This window comes from Mugil cephalus, chromosome 18 (assembly GCF_022458985.1).
Source record: "Mugil cephalus isolate CIBA_MC_2020 chromosome 18, CIBA_Mcephalus_1.1, whole genome shotgun sequence".
NCBI classification, from domain to species: Eukaryota; Metazoa; Chordata; class Actinopteri; order Mugiliformes; family Mugilidae; genus Mugil; species Mugil cephalus.
Window position 1 is genome coordinate 10,106,337 of NC_061787.1, and position 23,944 is coordinate 10,130,280.

The following is a 23,944-nucleotide window of genomic DNA, read 5'->3' on the forward strand; positions in this document are numbered from 1 at the left end:
AAAATTGGCTATTTTCCATAAAACTAATGTTGGGTGGCTTTGGATTTTTTTTTTTTCCAGATCAGTCTTGGGTGTGACCAACATTATCTAAAATACTGACTTGCTTGGATTATTAGTTTTTGTGTCAGATTTAAAATTTACTACCCTCTTGTAACCTTAGCAGACAAAACAGTCCCATTGACTTCTATTATAACTACATTTTTTGCTCGCTCAGCCATGGCACAAAAAAGTCATTCATTCTGCAATATAAGGGTTTAATTTATGAGAACAAAATCTTTAGTGTTTAACACTAAAATCAGCTATTTACCCATTATCGGGCCAATGCATAATATGTTTATCATTTAATTCGTTTTTGTGCTTGTGCTATTGAGCTTATCGCTGAAATTGTTTGAAATTCTGCATTAAGTAACAGTTCAAACTGAGCCTCCTTGTGTTGTTTAGTTCCGCAGGATTATTGGAGACTTTGGGGTGCCGATTGCAATCCTCATCATGGTTCTGGTGGATTACAGCATAAACGACACCTACACACAGGTGAGACTGAGAGCAGGAAGTGTTTCTTCAGGCCAAACGTTCAGAACACGGTGGTGCTGAGTTCGATCTTTGTCTTCTGCCCAGAAACTGAGTGTTCCCAGAGGATTCTCCGTGACGAGTCCTCAAAAACGTGGCTGGATCATCAGTCCTCTTGGTACCAAAGGCGACTTCCCCATCTGGATGATGTTTGCCTGCTGCTTGCCCGCTCTGCTGGTTTTCATCCTCATTTTCATGGAGACCCAGATCACCACGTGAGTAATACTGGAGAAATGACTTCTTACATATCTCTCTGCCTGACTCTGTTGTTTACTTAATTTTTTTTTTTTTGTGTGTGTGTGTGTGTTTGATATCCTGCAGCCTGATCGTCAGTAAGAAGGAGCGGATGTTGGTGAAGGGCTCCGGTTTCCATCTGGACCTGCTCCTGATCGTGGTGCTGGGTGGTAGCTCAGCTCTGTTCGGCCTGCCGTGGATGGCTGCTGCGACCGTTCGCTCCGTGACACACGTCAACGCTCTCACCGTGATGAGCAAGGCCGTCGCCCCCGGAGACAAGCCCCGGATCCAGGAGGTGAAGGAGCAGAGAGTCACGGGGCTCCTGGTGGCAGTCATGGTTGGTGAGTGTCGTCTTTTAACTCGTAATTTAATGAAATTAAACCACATTCCTTGGCGTTCTTATCCGAACTTCGTGCTCCACCCTTTCCCCCAGGCCTGTCTATTGTGATAGGGGACCTTCTGCGTCAGATCCCCCTGGCCGTTCTGTTTGGTATCTTCCTCTACATGGGTGTAATGTCACTAAATGGCATCCAGCTGACGGAGCGGATGATGCTGCTACTCATGCCACCAAAGTACCACCCGGACCACACCTACGTGCGCAAGGTGAGAGGAGCATCAAGAAATCCATTCAATAACTTTATTGTACACCAGGACCTCATTCTTTTAACTTTGAGAAATAAAAAATACACAGCTATTAGTAACATAACTTAGAATTTAGTGTTATTTAGTGAGTGTATTTAGTTGTTTAAATAAAAAATAATCCAGTGAACAACACATCTTCTAACAACCAGTCCAAAATCCAAAGAGATTCAATATGTGAAAATTAGCTACAATGAGTGGATTTTTAGTGTTGTTTTGATTAATAATTAGCTTGATTCATTAAATGAATGATTTAAGAACAAATCTTTATGCCTCCAAACAGTGTAACTGCATTCATTGTGAACAAGAACGCCTTTCTCACTGAGATAAACACGTGATGTTATTTCTACCTCAGATTTAGTCTGTCTTTAGTTCTGGTTACATCAGTGATCTCTTTGTCCTGCAGGTCCGTACGTTGCGCATGCATCTGTTCACCTGCATCCAGGTGGTGTGTTTGGGGGTCCTGTGGGCCGTCATGTCGACCCAGGCGTCTCTGGCTTTCCCCTTCGTCCTCATCCTCACCGTCCCGGTCAAGATGTTCCTACTGCGACGCATCTTCTCTGTCAGAGAGATGGCATGTGTAAGTCAGCCACAAGGGGGCGCAGTGTGCTCATTTAAACATCTGCAACTTAACCTAAATCACTGTTCACAAGAGAACAACAATGTTTAGATTCAGTTCTGCTTCTCACAAATGTCCATAAGCGAAAGAGTAACTTTTTTCACTAAGAAAATCCATTATTTTTGTGATGTATTAAAACACTCATCTCCCTCTCGTAGCTGGATGCCGATGATGCAGAGCCGAAGTTTGACGAGCGCGACTGTCACGACGAGTACTCGGAGATGCACATGCCTGTGTAACCCACAACACGCCCTCATTTAACCACTTAACTCCTCTTATTGGACACAAAATCTGTCAGTCACGACCAATGAGAGCGAGTTCTGTGACGGATTACTTCGAATGTGCATCAGTCACCGGAAAATCTCTGTTCACGTAGCACAGCAGTCAAAGAATGAACGGGGGATCAAACATTTGTTTGCGTTTGTCCACTTTTTTTTTTTTTGTTAAAACATGTATTTCAGGGGACAAGAGATACCAAATCAAATGATGTGATCTCGAGCTCAAAATTAAACGCGATAACGGTAGATAGATTTGCAAGACTGATTCATTTTTAGCCCTGAAAGTTTGCTCTGATTCACATTGAATAGGTGGAGGATATATAGGATACATTCCTTTATATTAACAGGCTGAGTTATTGCTATTCACATTTGTCTCTTCTTTTCGTATTTTAAGTTCACTAAGCGCCTTATGAAGGAATCAAAGTATACTGAATTTTTATTTTCTTCATTCTGTCTTATTTTAGACAGCAGATCACTTTACCTGAAACTCGATGCTCGTAGCACTTTTAAAAGATACCAAATCTGAACAATATCTGTATTTTATGTAATCATTTTATCCTCTTAGTGTATCTTCTTAAATATCAGTGTTGCTGTAGTTTGCTTCTTTAATCATGTGTGATTAATCGGTCTGTCGGTCTTTAACCTTTTATTTGTTGTGCTCAGTTTAGATGATAGTTGGGATTTTATTTAAAATACTGTACCTTCAGTGAATTGAGATCGCCACCAGAGGGAGATCTTGCAGGACTGTCATAAAGAAGAACCAAAAACAAACAGTATACACAAATGCAATTTCGTATTACACTAATGCCATTTAATCATATTTTTTTTCTGGAAAATCACTTGGTGGCATAATAAATGTACTCTAAATGTCTCCACACACATGTTTAGGGCACTGTAGTACTATGTTAGTTCGTTCTGAGGTGTCTCACTTGGTGTGGGTGTGGTTCATGGGAATTGCTGTAATTTATTAGTTTCCTTATCCAAGTGCCAAATGTCTTGTGTAAATATTTGCATGATCAGAACAATAAGCTGCAGTTGAGTCATCTCACTTCTCCTAACAGTGCTGGTTTCAGCCTAAATTGACGCATTTTTGTTCCTCATTTTATATATATATCTATTTTATTTTTTTTTTAGACTTTCACTAATTGTTTAGATATTTCACTCATGTCTTCTTGGTCGACCAAATTTCCACACAAGCCGTGTAGACAATCTCAATATTCATTCACTGCTGAGATGGAAGGCTTTTAAAAAGTTTTTTTTGTTTGTTTGTTTTTATGTCATGTTGCATCAGTGCGACATGGGTTGGTTAAAGCTTTGACTGTGTCAAATAACTTAAACTTTTGGTCCTCTGTTACTCTCACATGCGTATTTCTGACACTAATTTCCCTCGGCCCGACTGTCGTCGTGATCTTGTGCCTGTTTGGTGTCACACAAAATCTCAAGTGCCTGTGTGAACATGATGTGATTGGTGTCTTCTGTGTTTTTAAAGATGGCGCACGTTACAATAGTTTGCACTGTTAAGACACTCATAAATTAAACATCTCCATCATTTATATGTTGCAATACGTGGCATAATTTCTGTATTTTTTTTTTGAGTACATCACAGATTTTAATTTTTTTTATAGTGTACACCTCCACCCACACCCACACACACACTTGGCTGCACCATGGCCGTGACAATGAAGGATATTTATAAGAAATGGGAGGTGGAGTACAGTGTCAGTTTTGTGTCTGCTTATTGTGCCTGTGAATGTGGAGTGAAGGTTGTTTGTGTTTGTCCAAATATCTGTCAAAGTCGCAAAATGCTGATTGTGTGGATCCATTTCAAAAGCAATACAAAGTCCAAGGGGCTAATAATTGCTGGTGTTCCCTTGTACATTAATGGTTCAAATATTGATGACAAATAAAAGTTATTTTCTATTGATCCCTTCTGCTTTGTATTTTGCATGTGAAGGAACTTGTAAGGAGGTAGATAGGGCAGATTTAATTATTTCTGAGCTAAAAGGACAAAAAGCTGCAGCATTTCACCCTAAGTGGAACCAAATTTCATGGAGACCCATTTAAAAGTTTATATTTCTCTCAAACCTCTCCAACTAAACCAAAGTTAACTAATTAGCTAAAATAATACAATCACATAATCACAATCACACGGAATCATACAGATAAGTTTAAAAATGCTGGAAATAGAAAAGTCTGCTCCATTAAGTAATATTTTACAGTGAGACCAGTCCACACTGACCTCTGTCATTTGCCGAAACCGCCTACAAGGGAGAGTAGAGCAATGGGAGAAGGCCTGGTCTGATGAATCAGTGAATCAATCATTCTACATCTCAGTGCAATTGAGATCTGTGGGATAATTAAATCCGGTGGGAAGGCACCGCCTCCCAATTTGCCAGATTTAAAGGATCTGCTGCTCTTGTTTTGACCTTCTGAGGTCTAGACTCTAGAGGGGCACACGCCCACACAATACGTCAGGGCATTTTTTGTTAGCAAAACCACGATATGGGCAGATGGTCATAATGTTATGGCTGACCAGTGTATATTTGAATTAATTTTGTTATGCATAATATTTGCGTACCATTCACATAATATGTTGGTAAGAATTATATACTTTGAGTTAGTTGGACTAGTGTAAGAAGGTGAAGATGAAATAAAAATCCGGATCAAGAATTGAGCCCTGTTGAACACCATATGAAAATGTGTCTCATAAAATCTTTAGTATAAAAGTAGTATAAAATAAAGTACAAAAGTAATAAAATACATTTCTGTCTGATATTGTTTCAACTACTCAAATTATAAACTACTTTTCCTTTAGTATAATTAACAATATGTTGTGTTCTACTGCCATAAGGAGCAAACAAAGAAAGCACTATTTCAATACTGTCACCAAACTACTGTAGTTTGTTATTATCTGACTGATGGAAAACAGATTTTTTTTTTGAAGAAAGTGGAAGATGTTAACATTCACAGTGGACTGTGAGTTCCAGTAAAAAGGGGCTGGATGTTCTTTTCTCTTCCTGAAAACAGCACAGAGACAAAAGTGGGTGGTCTGCTGCACTTTTCCTTCGCTGCCATTGTCGGAGGCACGGAGAGAAACATGGCCTCATTGTTGCTGTGGCTCTTCAGTATCGGAGCCTTGTTCTTTTCTTCTAATGCACAGGACACTTACGACAAACTTTCTGAACCCTACAAGAAGGGAGTAGATCTGGTCCTGGAGAATCTCAACTCCCGCACTGGAATGGTGCATCATTTTCTGTTCTTCAAAAGTGTCCAACAGTCGGACATTGAGGTACAGTGCAGCCTGTCTGTCTTTTATTAATGAGTTTTGTGTCATTTGTTTTGCTGTGGCTCAGAGTATTTTCACGTGGTTTAATGTGAGTAGAACCTCTGTTTCTAAAATGACGCTAAGAAGAAAACTAGTTGTTTACAGTTAAGTGTTAGTATCAAGTGTCCTTCTTTTTCTCCTCAGCATGGTTTTGACGTGAGCTTCATCTACCACCACTTCTACTGTAAAGCCACCAACTGCCCAAAAGGAACAGCTGACACCACACGGTGTCAGTTCAGGAACGACAGAGTAAGTTCTGACCTGTTTTCTTAACTCAGAAATGTGGAATGTGAAGTGAGAGGCCTGCTCCAACTTGCCTGTGCCCTTTTGTTTGTGTGTGCTCGCGCAGCCGCTGATCGACTGCGCCATCTGTTACAAAACGTTCAGAGGAGACATTGAACAAGAGCCAAAACCTTACATTCACTGCGTGCACAAACCAGCCTATACAGCGGTTAGTGTGTCCCACTTTTACCTTCATTACAGTCTCTTCTGATGTTAAACGATGAAACCAAAGTGAAAATATAAATAACTCTCTCTTTTTTTTAATTTCCCCTTCTTTCTGAATGGCAGGATATGAAGCAGACCAGAGTAGATCACTGCAACTTAATGACGTACAGCAGTGGAGCTGCAACTCTTCTGGCGTCAACAGGAAACTCGTGAAAACTTTCTTGGGATGCGTATATATGATTGTTTAGTAACTTTTATTAACTGAAAGAGGACGACTAACTACACTCTTGTGGAGTTTTCTCCCCATGGTGTTATCATTTTGTTACATTTGAATTAGATAGTTGCATAAAAAAAATGTACTCAAAAGTTTCACAAAATATTAATAAAGTTGTATTTCTGTCAACAATTGAGCATTGGTGTGAACTGGGTACCCCTGACATGCATCCCTCCTGTTCTGTCTCCATTCTTTGTTTTGATTGATATGTATATAATTGAATAAATTCGTAAATATGGTGGTGCAGAAAACCCCACAAACTCTAGTATTGCTGCTTGAAGCTTATAAGTGTGTGTCAAACTCAAACAGTCCTTACTTGTCTCCCTTGGGAGAAATTTGTCATGGGCCAAGGGGTCTGCTGCACAGACTACACATTCAACACATTCCACTCATGCATTCAGAATTAGTGAAAAGAAACACACAATTCCATAATAAATAAAAAAAAAATACATGATCAACTGGATCAGGTAAATGGTGCATTCCAGCTTCCAGGCATCATGTGACCTCAGATTCTCTTTTCTGTCTATCCTGAGCAGTCTGCTCATTAATGAACTTCACTGACAGTGGGATGAACGACTGTATCTGTTGTGTTTACATGAGGAACTCTGTAACTCCTCCCCTGGAAGACACCATCAATTCTTCTGGGTTCACTTGCACTAACCGCAGATCTTCTGTGGATGTAGGCTTCCCCAAATCCTTCATGTAACATGAAACTGTGTAGAGTTTGCCTGTTTCTCACCTTGTTTTAAGCCTCCTACACAGCTGTACATGTTTCAGTTAATGACTGTTTCAACCTATATGTAACATTGGTGAGTGTTAGCACTTGTTTGGTATAATAATTTCTTGGTCATACACTTGACTAAAATCCCTGATGTTGTGCAAGTGAACTAATAGGAACTGATGCTGGAGGCATGTTTGAAGGCAAACAGTTGTAACACCAAATACTGATGTGAATTTTCTTTTGTTCGCTCATTTTGCATTTTGAAATTGATAAAAATAAATAATTATTTATAATTATTTATATTCACTTATGGATTGTGTACAAAGTTAAGTTTTGTAACAGAGGGAGGCCAATGACTAGTGAGCATCCAGGGTCCAGGATGAAACACTGAAAAGTACAATTAAGATATCAAAATCAAATTACCTCCATGCCATGTCAGAGTTTAAACGTTCATCAGTTTTCTCTGTGCTGCTTCAAAGACCTCGTTTCAAGGAGTGAACAGGGATAAAAATTTTCCATGCATGGCTGGTTTGGCTTCATCAAGATAAAATAGTCATGGACAACAACAAGGCATTCACTGTCTCATTATCTTAACCTGATAGGAACTTTCCTGTCCTGACTGACATTGAGATCGTATGCATTGTCACAAAATCATAAATTCCCTTTTGTTCCAGAGACTACCAGTTTGCCAATTTCCTTGTTCCTTCCTTGCGTGGTATTTAAGAACTATGCACCCATGCATTTAAGCAGAAAAAAGTAAAAATATGCATTGTTTTGTTTTGTTTTGATTTTTCTTTTACTGGCATGCAGAAATCCTTTAAATTAAACCGTATGAGAGGGGATACTTTCCTGTCTTGATTGACATCTTATGCCAATTATAAATTTCTTTTGTTACAGGGATGGTTTGACAAGTTCCTTGAGAGTATAGGGAAGTCCACATCTGTGGCCACACAGCACAGGAAAGAAAGGACTTAGCTCAGGTGGTGAGGACAGCGTAGGGGATTGTGGGATGCCATCTACCAGATCTGGACTCAGTTCATGCTGACAGAGTCCAGAGGAGGGTTAGACACATTGCAACAGATCCCATCTACCAATACACAATACACTGTTTGTACCGCTTCCATCAGGAAAGAGGTACAGGAAATTAAAACTTCTCCTCAGATGCAGAGCACTGCCATGATCGTTATAAAAGTGCCGGATATCGCTATACACACCTTTGACATCACTACTCATGGCAACTGGGTGTTCCCTGAACCTGATAAGGACTCCCTGCTGGTCACCTTCTCAGGTCACCTGAGAACAACAGACTGGCTCCAAGACTGGGCTATGGCAGGAGATGGTCATTCAGGCTCTGTCCTTTGAAGGTAAAGGAGCAGTTGAAGACGATCCTGTCTTTACCATTGTGGTATACCATGTGGTGTGGGGCAAACATAGCCAGCATCGAGAAGTTTCCGGATCTCATTGGAGTAGGCTTCTTCCTTCCTGGTTTTCTGGCTAGTCATCTTTCTGTCCCGCGTAACCAAGGCAAGGCTGCCTCCTATGTAGCATGGAGCAGAGGAAGAGTTTCCTTCCAAAGTAGCATATCGTCTCACTCTATCCACTGGAACTCTGATTGTCTGCTCCTCCAGTTGTTGGATGGATGCAGCATCTTGCCAAGACCTGTTAACTAGACGTTCACTGCGATATGGAAGTTGTCCATCTGCCACAAGTTCTGAACATGAATATCTTGGCCTCCGGGTTGGCACTGACTACAACGGCAGGTCTGCCAGGGGGGCCAAGGCGTACTGGCTTCGCAGGTGTGATAATATGTGGGTTATCTGACCCACTGAGCAGCAAGGAGTGTGTATCCTTAATGTCTGGCAGTGGCAGGCCCTTGAGGTGTTGGTATCTCTCCATCAATTGATTGCTGCTTTTATGTTTCTTCTGGGACTGAAGATCTCTCCTTGCATGTAAGGGTTGTTCCACAGTGTTCTTTCTCACATTAATTAATTACAATACTGTATATGTTTTGTTTTCATATGTGGATCATAGGTCAATGAGTTTTTTTGTTGGGTGATCTTATTAGTAAAAACTCCCATTATTATTTAGGGTCACACAAAGTGTGACTTCTCTTTGTCCTCCGCAGGGCTTGGATGTATGCTACATCTACCACCACGCATGTCAAACAGAAGCAGCTGACTTCACTTTTGTCTTACTTCCTGAGCTTCCTGAATAAATGTACACCACCCATTTACAGCTGGAGCTGTAGTTTCTGTTTGGCTTTCTGATTGGCTTCTGATATGCGGACTTCAATTATATTTCAGTCTCATTTCTGATCAGTTATGTAATTTTTATTGCTTAATCAAAGTTCAGTTCAATGTCTGTCTGTGTTAGACTTTGTTGAGGGCCAGTAGACGTGTGTTGAAACACCACTGCTCACGTATAAAGTTTGTCAACCCTCAGGGGCTCCCTGATTGACCCGTGGCCCCGAGCAGTTGCCTGTCATGCCTGTTGACCAGCTGTGTCCCCGTCCACATGTAAACCATGAGCAGTTTTTACATCGTCCTTGCACAATTTACTGCACATACTGTATGCATGATTACACCATGGCCTACTTGGCCCTCTATTCAAATTAAGATTGTTTACTTTTTGCGAAGAGATTAAATTTTCACCCAGAAAAGTTTGAATTTAAATAAAAAAATAAGCTAAAGTTAGGGTAAGATTTAGTATTTTCTAATGAAAGTTATTTTCTCTTTTAAATAATTATGTTATAGCACAGATTAATTCTGCAGGCCTGCAGTTTGCACTCTAATGTAAAGTTTCTATTTTACGTGGTACAACAAGAGTTAAAGTTTTTTGGCCTGGTGTTCATACGAACTCTCACTGTGTCATAAAAGGCTTCATAACCATTTCATATTCAAAGAAAAGCCTCATTTATTACAAGTGATCCACACTTAATGCAACAACAAGGGAGCTGCTGAAGCGAAGCCAAAAAGAAAAAGGTTATTCACCCGCTGATTGCTGCTGATACTTCTATTTGTCCTCGGTCCAAAGGTTTTTCCAGGAAATGGACTGACAAAGCCCATTCTTATAACATTTAAGGATATGAGGGTAACTGTTTCTGGAATTTCTAGCACGTGGTGTCTCATGCGTAAACTCCCCACTGAGAGTGTGTTTTCCTGAGCCAAGACTAAATCTGTGTCCCCTGGGGTATTTACGGGAAACTGGGGGATTCAAGTAAACGGAGCAGCGAGCCTGTTGCTGTTCAGCGAGGTTAGTTTCACTTGTTACTCCTACAGCCATAATAGGACTTGTTTTGGATGCAAGTATCGATCCCCCCAGGGAGAGAGTGTTTACCCTCAGAGCCGAGCTGCTTTTCTCACACAGTAGAAGGAAGATGGCTGCCGGGCTGCTGGTTCTGGTTTGCGCTGCGGCTGTGCTGTACTCTGTAGAGGCCCAAGAGCCTTATGATGAACTGACTGAGAGCTACAAGAAAGGAGTAGATCTGGCAGTGGCACAGCTCAGTTCCCATAATGTGGTGCAACACCACTTTCGCTTCCTGAGAAGTCAGGAGAAGTCAGAAATCGAAGTAAGTGTCTGAGTTTTTGTTTTTAATCATCGGTGCTGTTACCAAATCTGCACCCTCGTGTCTCCAGGAGAACATAAAAGTTAAAATAAGCAGTCGAACATTTAACTGTAATCTTAAAAAAAGAGAGGCTGTGTTTCTGATTTGTTCTGGTTTCAAGTGTTGGCACTTTGCCTTCTAGAGAGTAATTTTGCTCATCGGCTCCCACAAAATTAGATCTTATTTACAAAGATAAATATGTTTTGTCTTGTTTTCTTACTGACTATATTCAGATAATTGGTAATAACAACTGTAAATTGGGAAATTAAGCTCTGAAGATTATTATTTTGAAATGAGGTTTCCAGACTTTTCTATGCAGGTTTGTTGTTCCTATTAATGCTCTGCTCTCTCTCAGACGGGTTTTGGTGTGAAAGCCATATGCCACCACTTTTACCTGAAGCCCACTAAATGTCCCAGAGCAACATCTGACCCCAGCCCCCAGAAATGCCCCTTCAGGAATGACCGAGTGAGTAAAAACAGGAGCTTTAGTTAGATGCATATCAAAACATCAGCAGTGTTCTCATGCTCTTTCATGTTTTAATAACTTCACAGCCGCTGATGGATTGCGCCGTTTCCTACAAAATAACAAGAGAGCAAATTGAGGGCGATCCCAAGCCGTACATTCACTGCATCCAGAGACCAAGACTCACAGAGGTATTGTTACTAATGTCCTGTTTCTCTGCATAACAATCTTTTTGTTTCAGCTTTTAGCCTTCTCCTATGTTCTTTAACAACTTTTGATGTTTTTCTCCATGTGCGTCACATACTTTGACATAATCTGAAATTCTAGTCTGACCAGACATCTTGATGTTTTCTCTTCTCTCAGGCAATGAGGGTCGACAGAAGGGACCAGTGCAAAAAAGTTAGTTACAGCAGTGGATCTCCTACACTTCTGGCTCTGTCTACTGGCTAAAAACACAGCTCTGAATGGAAAGCACGCTTCATAAGACAGTATATCCTGTCCAGTATATCCTACAAACTGCAAAAGAATCTATATCTAATAAGACGTTGCATGCTGATGTTGACTGTCATATATTAGCCTGCAGTAATGCCGCCATCAAATGCAATTATTCTAACATTTAAGCTCAAACCTGCTGTCATTAATCAGTTGTTTCTTTGCTTATTAAGTTGTATTCCCGATGAAATAAAACGTAGAAAAAGTTCAACTGTGTCACATTTGTTTTTCAACTTCATCTAAACCAGGATCTATGACGCACAAATTTGGACAACATCCGAATTTTGGCCCATGTCTTGTCAGGTCATTGAAATGTTGACAGTAGCAACTCTTAACTAATTTTATAGTGTAATGATAATAATATCATTCGCATCACTGCAAAAAGAGAGCTCAGATATATACACACTGTGTGCCAAAACATGACTGGTGCTCCAGTCAAACACTTCATGCTGTGAAGTGTCAGTGTAACTGACTAACTGCACTGTATTGTAAGAACTGTTTACTCCTGCATTTCAGAGCTAAAAAGACATGTTCTTTTTTTATGCAGAGAAAATAAAATATTTGTTTGTTTAATGCAAGACTTGTTTTCATTCAGGTAGGTGGTTGTCTTTAATCTAGAACAGTATCACTTTTGTAGAGCTTACAGTAAATTAAATGCACTTGAATTGAGATGAATTATGATTATTATTATTACACTTCAAATAAATGTTGTTAACAATATTCTCTGTGTATGATTTTAAATGTATTGATTAAGATAAAAGCTAATCATAACTCGTGATTCGTCTTGTTAAGTTGCTCTGGATTTATTTTTTTTCACTCAATTTGAGTATGAAACAAAAAGTGAAATAAGAATTGAAAAGCTAGTTTTGAGATTATTTGACTTGCATTACTTGCAGTACTTGGAATGAGTGTTTCACCACTTATTTTACGATATTTCTCACTTGCCTAATATGTATTTATTTTTTCTTATTTTAAGAAATCTTACCAAGTGTCATTATCTTACTGCACTGGCAGATTATTTCACTTAATTGTAGCCTATATCCGCTCAAACCAAGTATTTATTTCTTATATTAAGACTATTAATTTATGCAGTGTATCAACGAACTACATGTGGCACTATTGACTTATATCTGATACTGACTACTCTTAATGGCCTGCTGCAGTAGCAACACTGTTCTTAAAATGAAGAGCTAAAATCTGCTGTATTTCTCATTTGTATGCCAGAAGTCAAAAGGATGACCCAGACTGGATGCCATCTGAATGACAGGTCAACAAAGATCACCAGAAGAAACAAGTAGCTTGATAGCTACTTAGTAGGTTGATATGAACTATATTATTATTATTGTTACTATACAAGACTAGACTAGACAGACTTTTACCTGGTAGATCTGGTTTTGCTTTGCTAACTGCAAGCGTCTCCTTTCTTCTGATAGCTTTTGGCATTGATCACCCTGACTAGTAATAACTTGCCCGGATTATGGCCTAAAACACGACAATGATTCACCATTTTCCACGACTTCAGTCCTTGTGCTTTGTTTACCTGCCGAGTGCCTCCAACATGGCCGCTTCCGGATTTATGACACGCTAATAACGCTTTCTGCCTGTTCCTACAGGACAACTGCAGCTTGTCAAATATCCACTGTGAATTACATGACTGGAAAAGAGCTCATCAGAAATTCAACTGATTAACATTTTTTAATCCTATACCAGATGACAGCTGGCCTTAGCTGTCCCACTAATTTATATTTTACTTGCATTTTAGGGTTGCTATGGGTTAAATTTTGCCTGATCTTGCAGAACAAGATAATGTGGTTTTTGTGTGAACACTCCCTCTGTCCCCCCCACTTCAACTATATAAAATGCTGTGGATTTGATATCACGTACTTCACTTCTTTGCCTTCGCTGTGATCTGACTGGGGAAAAACATTCAAGCCTGTAAGTACTCTCTATACTTCTACTGAGTGATTTAAATCAGCTTTGGTGGAGTTTTCTGTTACACCTGTACTAATGAACAGAAGTTTGTCTTTGTTGCAGAATCATGAGCAGAAACTTCTTGTCTAGAAAGGAAGAACTCCGTAAGGGAGACTACCTGTTGTCCAACAATGGGCAGCATAAAGCAATTTTCCAGGTGAGTAGCTCAAGACATTGATCAGGAAGAAGGAAACCTGCACTCTAAAAACATTGCACTGGCTCAACTTAAAAAAATTGTTGTAACAATTTGCATTTATCTTTTTAAGTAACTCCAAAAAAACATTATTGAGTATGTCCCATAAGACTTTTGTAGCTGGACTAACTCAATTAGTCGAGTACAACTAACATGATTTGTTTTGTCCTCTACAAGCAATTTTTATATCAAAGTTTTAGTGTTAATAAGTGGTCAAATTACTCTATTTAAGTTGCTATAACTCCTTTATTTTACTTTCTTTCTACTCAGAAAAATCCATGCAAATTGTTACTTCAATTTAATGGAGTTTAAAAATGAAAGTTCTGTTTATTTGAACTTAGAGTTTTAGTCTTGTAGTAATAACTTGCTGTCTATATGATGTTTTTCAGTTTTTAATGTTGCTTTTCGAACTGTTGTTGGGAAGGGTTGCTTTCCTAACCGGATGTTGCAACCAGTTCTCCCATTTCTGAAAAATAATAAGAAAAAAATACATTTAGAATCACCTCGTACCAGAAATGGTTATGTGATCACAATAAATAGCTTATCACTAACCTACAGAAAAAAATGAAAGAGATCACTGCCAAATCCTAAATTTCTCTGGTTGTATTTGCAGAAAATATTAACTGTTCAATATACATATATGAAGATTAATATTCTTTGCAATATTTAAGATATGCATTTTTTTCATGTTGAACACTGATTTTCTGGTGACAAAAACAGAAACTGATAATTTTACGGTGTCCCTTAATTTTATTTTCAGGGGCTGTAACTTATTCAATGTGGTGTTGGCTCTCAGCCTACATTTGCAGACTGCATGGGGAGAACATTTTTTTCTTTTAATTAACCAACTTTTAACATAAAAATAGTTTTAAACTACAGCTGTCATATCATTTAAAAATTTACTGATTAATTGTACCACTACTGTCAGAACAGTGGAAATGCTTTTGCGCCTCATGTGTCGCTACCCGGAAGTAGTAAACAAAGAGGCGCGTTAAAGGCTAACGGCTAATGCTTCTATGTTCATTTATCATTATTAGCGTTAGCGGCTAACGGCCAGCGCCTTTCCACAACATATTCCTCACTGATGCCAGCTCATATATGCGTCTCCAAACACGAGGCCTGAAGATTCATGCCCAGAGCAGTTCTGGGACCGCAAGTTTAGGCACCTCATAGTCGACTCCACAGCACTTCTAACTTAAAAGTTAAGTTACTTTGAATACACTAGCTAGCTAGCTAAAAGCTGAGGACCAAGCACGCTGTGGACAGTTCAATTCTGGACTGAGCGCTGATAGTTACTTGCTGTTGCACATAAAATAAAGAAAATAAAAAAATTATTTACTCACCAAGTAAAGTTAATCCAACAGTGAACACACGTGATAGGAAGCTGCACAAACTTAATATTATAATACAATATTAAGTTTCACTAACTTAATACTTTTCCTTTTTAAATGAAGGCAGAAATGCTTATTTCTGGGTTAAAACAACTTTCTTCATTTGTAATTTTGATCAAGTTCTTGAAATAAGTTATCAAGTTAATAAAACAATGGACATGTAACAAATTGTATTTTTTAGGCTGAAAAAGCTTATGTTTTTAAGTCATACTAACTAACCTCCTGAATTATTTGTTAGATAGAGTGTGTGCAAAAGAAAGGAAAGAGTTTGGAGAGTTCTGATAACACGTCTCTCTTTTTCTTTCTCCAGGATGATGGTAACTTTGTCATCTATACTTGGAAACCTGTGTGGGCTTCAAACACTGATGGATCAGATGCTTACCGTCTGTGCATGCAAAACGACTGCAACCTGGTCATGTACAACAAGTGCGGGGACGCCAACTGGCACACAGACACCCACTTTTCTGACTGTAACGTGTGTCGTCTTTATCTGACCGATGACGGCGTACTGGTGGTGCAGAAGGAAGCAGAAACTGTCTGGAGCTCTGACCCATCCAAATGCAAGGAGTGATGGTTTAACCTGATGGTCCAAAGCTTTTGAATATGAATCATCTGTATCTGACGGTTATCTCTGAATGTAACCTCAAATAAAAGCATATTTACAACGAATAACCAAGTTTTCTTTGCAGTGAATTGACTCGTGCCTTTGATTAGTGTTGAATTTAATGTAGCAACATTTATTACACACTAAAATCACACATATAACAACTAATACGCACTTTTTAGGCTTCTAATCTAATGTCCAACATTAAAATCCAGAATGATTCTAGATTTAATGAAGATGATGTTAATATAAATATTTAATATAAGTGTCCTATCCAGCTGAGCAGACTGATGCCGACTCTGGATCAAACTCGTTTCCTTGTCAGAAATCATCAAACCTCACAAACAAATTAAAATTTGAGTCTTTTAGTCTTGTAATCCATCTCTAATTTTGAGAAAATAAATATTAATGTGGTGAAGAAGTAAAGTAAGCAGAACTACAGTGTAAAATGTAATTACATCATAAAATGTAAGAGGTATTTGTTACGCTGCACAATGGACATGGAGTCATGTTACATTATTTCTGATGCAGAAAAAGAAGCATTTTAAAGCTGTGTTGTTGTCATAATTTAATTAACTTATGATTCATTGGTTTGTTAAAGATTGTATTTTGTTGAAAACAATCTGGATGCTTAGTGTAAGAATGCAGCCGTCAGATCCCGCTCACTAAACAGCCCCATTCTGGTGTGTTCTTCTGTTCCAACCGGCTGAATGCGTTAGGTCCAAGTCGCCCTGAAAGTGCAATATATTATCATTTTCTGTAGATTAACAAGGAGGGTACAGGTAAAGGTATGGCAACACAGAAGATGACTTCCTTGGTAAAAAAAAAAAAAAAAAAGCGAGAGAAGAATTGACTAATTTTCCCTTTCAGTTTCTTTATTTACTCAGCTGTAAAAAGTGGGAAAATAGACAAAAATAAAACATTAATTCACCACCTTCATCTGATGCCATTTCTGCTCTTTGACACTGGAACGCTTCCTCTAAAATAAAGAAAGACAGAAAGAGTACAAATTAATAACACTGATTTTGTTTTATGCTGGGAGGAATAAAGAGGTCTACAGTAAGCCTTTACACGTGACAGTAAACTAACTGCATTAACTGCAAATTAATACGAACACTGTAAAAAATATCTGTTGTTTTTACAGAAAAAAACTGGCAGCTGTGGTTACCAGAGTAATTCTGTAAAAAATACAGTACAAATGTAAACAACTTTACAAAATAACAGTTTTTAACGGCTATTAAGTGTACAATAAACAATAACTGAATGTTAATTTTACTGGTATTCAATGCACAATAAGCAAAATCTGCATGTAAATTTTGCATAAATAATTAGTATAAAAGCAGCATCGTCCTGTTAAATTAGCAGTAAAGGACTGTATAATCTACAACTTTCAAAGTTATTTTTGGTGAATTACTACAGTTTTGGGATGTAAAATTTACAAGTTTTTTTTCTGGAAAATAAATGGGACATTTTCTTTTTTCTTTTTATTTTACAGTGTTGCAGGATTAATGATTTTACAGTCAAACACCTAAATACTAAATAAACAGAATTTGCTGTAAAATTTTTCATTGCAATTTAAAAGGCACAAATTCCTATTCTATGAATCATATGTATACTGTGAAGCTGTCTGAAAGTATTTCTCATCGCCTGTTACGATTATTGCTCAGTGAAAAACGGAAACAGTTTTTTTAATATTACAGTTAGCTTGACCACATCTTAGATGACGTTTACCGGAAATGGAAATGGGTGCACAGCTTAAGCATTTTTAAATCAAAAAGTGATGCATACCTCAAGAACTGCACTGACAGCTAAACAAAAAAAAACAAACAAATAACTTGTCTCTTCAGGAATTTATTAACTTATTCATATTATGTATTCCTCAAAACAGTGAAAAAAATCATGCCTTTTTTATAACAAACTTTAGAATAGAAAAAAAAACTGGCATAACATGGCCAATATGGATGTGTGTGACCCGTGGGTTTTACATCACAGAAACAACGACAATAAACCTCTACAAAAAATGCATACAAGCTACCAATTCGCTTGCTCCTTAGACCTGAAAAACTCAGCAGATAATGAGCTGAAACACATGTTGAGTGTGGGCGGGGCTAGGACAGACGACTGTATTAATAATAAAATATTGTCACATTAACAAAAACCTTTACAATGATAACATGTAATGAAAGCCCAAAAAAAGAAAAGAAACTCCAGGATTGATGCCAGGGATGATGGATAGTGTATATTTAGGCAATAGTAGCTCCCAAACATCAGGCACAGGACAGACATGAAGGAGGGGATGTTGTCCTGTACAATGTTTTGATCCACACTCAGCATGAAGCGTTTTGCAGAATAGCAGGATCGTCCTAAAAAAACGGAACAAAAAAAACAAACAAAAAAAAAACAACAACACACAATTCAAACTTAATTAAAAGGAGACACAAAACAATTTGAGCATTCTCTTTTAAACTTTTCATGATTTAAATTTTTTTAGTTTAATTGCCAACCATAAACACAGAACTTTACTACAGTGTGTGTGTGTGACATATTGGGCCTTTCAAAATCCACTTTGACTAACCTTAAGTGTCAGTGACAAAAAAAAAAACATTGTGCAAGATGAATTTGTGTCAAAATAGAAAAGAGAGAAACAATGAGGGAGAATGAAAGACCAATTTTTTTTTCTTACCACACACAACAATGGTGGGAGTCAGGGGAACTGCCAGGCATGTGTCCTCCACATAACAGAATATGGCATCTTCCTTTTCATCACAGTACGACAGCAGGAGCAACACCATATCTTTGAGGCCCTCATCACTTGATACTTCGTTACAGCTTTTAGGAACTTTCTGCTCTTGTTCACACAACCTGCTTCAAGTAGCTGAGGAGCCGTTTCCTCTTCAGATCCAGGTTCCGCGTGAAAGCTTCTTTCAGCCCAATTCCGGTTAGTTCCTGAAAGTGGACTGCCATACCAAGCTCATCAAAAATGGCCACTCTTTCAGGAGGTTCTTGATATTTTCCCCGTGGTTGACATGTTTAGGCTGAGTGTAGAAAGTCAACTTCATCTGAAGTTTGACCTCGTCTGGATTTGCATCAGTTTGCTGAGACATCATCTTGAGTTTTTCTTTCCGTTCTTGCTGGCTCTCTACAGTCTCTCCCAGGTGCAGGAACATTAAATCCCAGTTAGTGCACCCATAGGTGTCCTGAACTGCTGCTCTCTGCTCTGGAGGGACTTCATCTGTGTCAGAATCTTCAGTGTGATGTTTTCTTTTTCTTATTTTTTGGGTTGTACATCACTTCACATTCTCTATCCTATTTTGCAGCTGCTTGACTTGAGAATGATACCCTGGCCCAATCACATCTCCCTCCATTATGTCTTGCAAAGACGTTGGATATTTTGCCGTCATCTTTTTGGCAACTTCTGTACAGCCCCTTTTATTTATGCAAGACCTTTTTTTGCATCATCTCAGAGACCACGATTCGGACCATCTTCCTTCTCATTCGTGGATTTGGTCGTTTCCCTCGCTCCAATGACTGCATCAGTTCCTCTGGGAGCTTTTCCCACGGTATCATAAAAGTATCCACCCAGTCAGGGCTTTGGCAGTTGCTGGAAGAGGTAGAGGATGAACTTCTGGGTGAAATCGACTCCAAGGATACGTGAGGTCCTGGTGAAGCAACGGCAGATGAGCTGCACGTTTCAGGAGTCAGGCCTGCAAACAAACACACAAAACACACACACAAATAAAGTGTTCAGGGCCCAAATGGGAATGTTTCCATATTCCTGATTAATCTTTTATGCAGTGTACTTTGGGCACTGGTTGCATCCTGTACTGCAAAACTTAACTTACATCTTAGCTTCCAAGCAGCAAGTAGTTTTCGGGCTTGAATGGGCCTCAATGCTGACACCAGATCAGCTTCCTCAATAAACTGAAAGTCATTAGATGTCTCAACCCCAAGTGTAAGTGCTCTTAGAATATCTGTACTCATCTGTGACAGGTCAGGCAGGACCTCAGTTATGGCGCTGCGTAGAAATGTTTGCTCCAAGTCAGGTCTTTCTAAAAGAAACAATGATATCAAGATGCAAGAAATTTACAATTAGTCACCAATGTACATATACAAATTACAGGAACTTCTACTTCGAGTATGACTGAGTAAGGATTCATACTTTCTATACTTCTAAATAGGAAAAAGTGTCACTTTTGTATTTCTCAAATAGTATGTTATCATCAACACAGTGACAAAGATCATGTTATTTCGTCAACACACTGTTTCAACTTGAGTATATTATGAGTCAGGATTTACACTTTTTTACATTTTCATCTATAAGGGAAAAACTGCTGTCACTGTCATATTTTTCAAATAGCATTTTATCTTTTGCTCAGAAGTACATGCTCTAGTTTATGTTTATTTTGATAACACACTGTGTTTCAGCAGAATGACTTCAACAATGTATGATGGTAATGGATAAAAATCTACCAAGTCATTGGTGTTCAGACAGTGCAACCCTGTGCTCTGTTTTGACACTGAGTACAGATGGTATTCAGGATGATAGTCAGTATGTCAGTCATGTATGTCTACCACAAAATACACAGTTGCATCATTTTGAATTAAAATAACTAGAAGTTCTCCAAACTCGATGGACTCATCATTTTTTGACACAAGGAAATGTCCCTTTTTATATGATGTACCTTTGTATTGTATGTGTGTGGAAGCACTAGTATTGTGTTCTGAAAAGCCAAACTCTCTCACTGCATGTTTAATTGCATCACTGTAAAGGCTGGGATTAAATGGTCCATACTCTGATCAAGGGGCCAAATTTCAAGATTAGTGCCGGATAATGACACATGAAATGGTGTTTGGGTTTTAGTGTTGTCTCAGGAAATGAACACTTTCTTGATTCCAAATATTCTTGGATTATAATGTCAAGATAGGTTACTTGGGACAAAATTATGTATAATATATAGTAAAGAAAGAAAGAAAGAAAGAAAGAAAGTATGATTTTTGTAACATATTCTTACTGTCAAATTAACAGTTGGATTTGGTTCGGAGTTTTACTTTTAACTTTTTAAAGTTACACCAGATCTATGACAGCTGGCCTTAGCTGTCATACTGATTTCTATATTTTCTTGGATTTTAGTGTATAAAGGTTCCTGATTAAAAATTTGCATGATCCAGTTTGAACTGTTGACAGGTTATTGTGCTGAATGGACACACATGGGTTACACACCCACTTCCTCATAGTGCAGAGCTTCCTTAGAATTTCTCCTGTGTCTGATCATTTTAGTGGGTTTGTAAAATAACTTCTTGCAGAACAAGATAATGTGGTTTATGTGTGAACACTCCCTCTGTCCCCCACTTCAACTATATAAAATGCTGTGAGTTTGACGTCTTGTACTTCACTTCTTCGCCTTCGCTGTGGTCTGACTGGGGAGAGACATTCAAGCCTGTAAGTACTCTCTACACTTCTACTGAGTGATTTCATGGGAGTTTAAATCAGCTTCAGTGGAGTTTTCTGTTACATCTGTACAAATGAACAGAAGTTTGTTTTTGTTGCAGAATCATGAGCAAGAACTTCTTGTCTAGAAATGAAGAGCTCCGTGATGGAGACTACCTGCTGTCCAACAATGGGCAGTATAAAGCAATTTTCCAGGTGAGTAGCTCAAGACATTGATCAGGATGAAGGAAACGTGCCACACAAATTTGAGGGACTTTGAGTGGGGCTTTATCTGTCTGGAAAAGTCTGGCAGCATAAAATGGCTGCTGGTCACTTGCTCTGCTTTAATGCATGCACAAATGATAGGAAGCTGCACAAACTTAATATTATAATACAATATTAAGTTTCACTAACTTAATACTTTTCCTTTTTAAGTGAAGGCAGAAATGCTTATCCAAAATGGATATATTTTTGGGTTAAAACAACTTTCTTCATTTGTAATTTTGATCAACTTCTTGAAATAAGTTATCAAGTTAATAAAAAGACATGGACACATGGACATGTAACAAATTGTATTTTATAGGGCGGAAAAAGCTTATGTTTTTAAGTCATACTAACTAACCTCCTGAATCATTTGTTAGAGTGTGTGCAAAAGAAAAGAAATGAGAGTTTGGAGAGTTCTGATAACACGTCTCTCTTTTTCTTTCTCCAGGATGATGGTAACTTTGTCATCTATACTTGGAAACCCGTGTGGGCTTCAAACACTGATGGATCAGATGCTTACCGTCTGTGCATGCAAGGTGACTGCAACCTGGTCCTGTACAATGGGTACGGGCAGCCCAGGTGGGCCACAAACACCGACTGTTTCAACTGTAAAGTGTGTCATCTTCAACTGACCGATGACGGCGCACTGGTGGTGCAGAAGGGAGCAGAAACTGTATGGAGCTCTGAAACATCCAAAGGCAGGAAGTGATGGTTTAACCTGATGGTCCAAAGCTTTTGAATACGAATCATCTGTTTCTGACGGTTATCTCTGAATGTAACCTCAAATAAAAGCATATTTACAACGAACAACCAAGTTTTCTTTGCAGTGTATTGACTCGTGCCTTTGATTAGTGTTGAATTTAATGTAGCAACATTTATTACACACTAAAATCACACATATAACAACTAATACGCACTTTTTACGCTTCTAATCTAATGTCCAACATTAAAATCCAGAGGATGAAGAAGAAGAAATCGCAGCTCTGGGGTGACTCAGAAGAAATCGCGGCTCTCTACTTCTCCTTCCTGTAAAGCAACTCTACAGACATATACTGTTGCACATTGGCATACTAGGAGATTAATAGATACATAAACACTCAGAGTAAATATGTTGAGATTAATAGATACATAAGCACTCAGAGTAAATATGGGATAACTTATGAACAATAATTCCAACAGTTTGTACAATGACGACTTGCAGAACAAGATAATGTGTTTTTTGTGTGAACACTCTCTCTGTCACGTACTTCACTTCTTTGTCTTTGCTGTGGTCTATCATACATGGGTAACATACTCATTTCCCATAGAATTTCTTCTGTATCTGATTATACAGACATACAGACATATTTTTCTGTATGTCTGTATGTTTCTGCTTTCAGTCCTGAGGAGCTGACTCCCGCATCAGTCGACTTATACTAAGGGTGAGATTTTCACATTATTGTGCGCTGGTTTGCTCGTGGGGACTGTGCTGTGTTGCTGTGGGGACACACCGTAAAGACTCTTTGTGGGGGTGGTTAGAAGTTGTTCGTCGTTCTAAATTTCTAAATTTGGGGGGTTTATTGCCGGCAACGCAAAAGGGGGGAAGGACGATATAGATTTAAAGGAAATAAGAAGATAAGAAAAAGAGAAGTTAGGATTAAGAAATAAAAGGAAATAAGAGTAGGCCTACAAATAGAGAAAAAGTGAAGAAGAGATTAGAAAAGGAATAGAAGAAATAAAAGTATAGAAGCCTTTTTAGTAACATGAGGCGCTAAACTCACATCGTGCAAAGTTAAGTGGAGGGGCCCTTTACCGCTGTAACTAGTAAGACACATGGTCTTTAGTTGCAGTGTGAAAATTGGCTTTATTGGCTTTAAAGGAAGCAAAAAGAAGCAAGAGGACAAGGGGGGTTTCTGGAAGCGGAGGAGAGAACAGCTGGTCTACCTCACATGAAACTTGAGGCCTCCAGACGACAGCAGAAGCATCTAAACCCAGCAATAAGGCCAGTGTGATTTTATCCACAGACTCTTTCTAATCTACCTGCTTTTTGACCTCTATGCATTTGTTAATGGTTGATATTGATGATACATATATTGTTTGATTGGTAATCAGATTTGGGATAACAACAGTATATTCATTTGTTTGCACATAACATATATGTTGCAGTTTGAGGCTTGGCAATGACTGACCATTCAAATAACAGAGTTTAATTTCTGCTGAGTTGGGGAAGCTGTACCTTGCAGTTTGATCGGTGGTTTGTATATGGTTGATATTGTGTGTGGACCTGGCGTTGTTTGCTCTTACATCTGTAGGGTGTAACATACTCATTTCCCATAGAATTTCTTCTGTATCTGATTATACAGAACCCCCCCCCCAGCACACTTCAACTATATAAAATGCTGTGAGTTTGATGTCACGTACTTCACTTCTTTGCCTTCGCTGTGGTCTGAC

The 23,944-nt window shown here is 38.6% G+C and overlaps 2 protein-coding genes across 4 annotated transcripts; both read left to right on the top strand.

Moving 5' to 3' along the window:
* The first annotated feature begins 97 nt into the window (after window positions 1–97).
* LOC125024442 (anion exchange protein 2-like) lies at window positions 98–4,261 on the top strand. The gene is made up of 6 exons (XM_047612219.1): window positions 98–531; window positions 616–782; window positions 889–1,142; window positions 1,235–1,404; window positions 1,847–2,020; window positions 2,218–4,261. Exons 1-6 carry the CDS (start codon window positions 490–492, stop codon window positions 2,296–2,298), a joined length of 888 nt encoding a protein of 295 aa, XP_047468175.1. The 5' UTR covers window positions 98–489; the 3' UTR covers window positions 2,299–4,261.
* Window positions 4,262–13,481: 9,220 nt separating this feature from the next.
* Window positions 13,482–22,280, top strand: LOC125024420 (mannose-specific lectin-like). 3 transcript variants are annotated; one of them, XM_047612167.1, is made up of 3 exons: window positions 13,482–13,598; window positions 13,698–13,791; window positions 15,529–15,887. In XM_047612167.1, exons 2-3 carry the CDS (start codon window positions 13,702–13,704, stop codon window positions 15,787–15,789), a joined length of 351 nt encoding a protein of 116 aa, XP_047468123.1. In that variant the 5' UTR covers window positions 13,482–13,598; window positions 13,698–13,701; the 3' UTR covers window positions 15,790–15,887. The 3 variants fall into 3 exon arrangements, 2 of the variants coding, with proteins under 2 accessions (XP_047468123.1, XP_047468124.1); XR_007114751.1 differs by lacking the exon at window positions 15,529–15,887 and adding an exon at window positions 21,963–22,049 and having other exon boundaries at window positions 13,549–13,598; XM_047612168.1 differs by lacking the exons at window positions 13,482–13,598; window positions 13,698–13,791; window positions 15,529–15,887 and adding exons at window positions 20,898–21,262; window positions 21,373–21,466; window positions 21,963–22,280.
* Window positions 22,281–23,944: the final 1,664 nt, after the last annotated feature.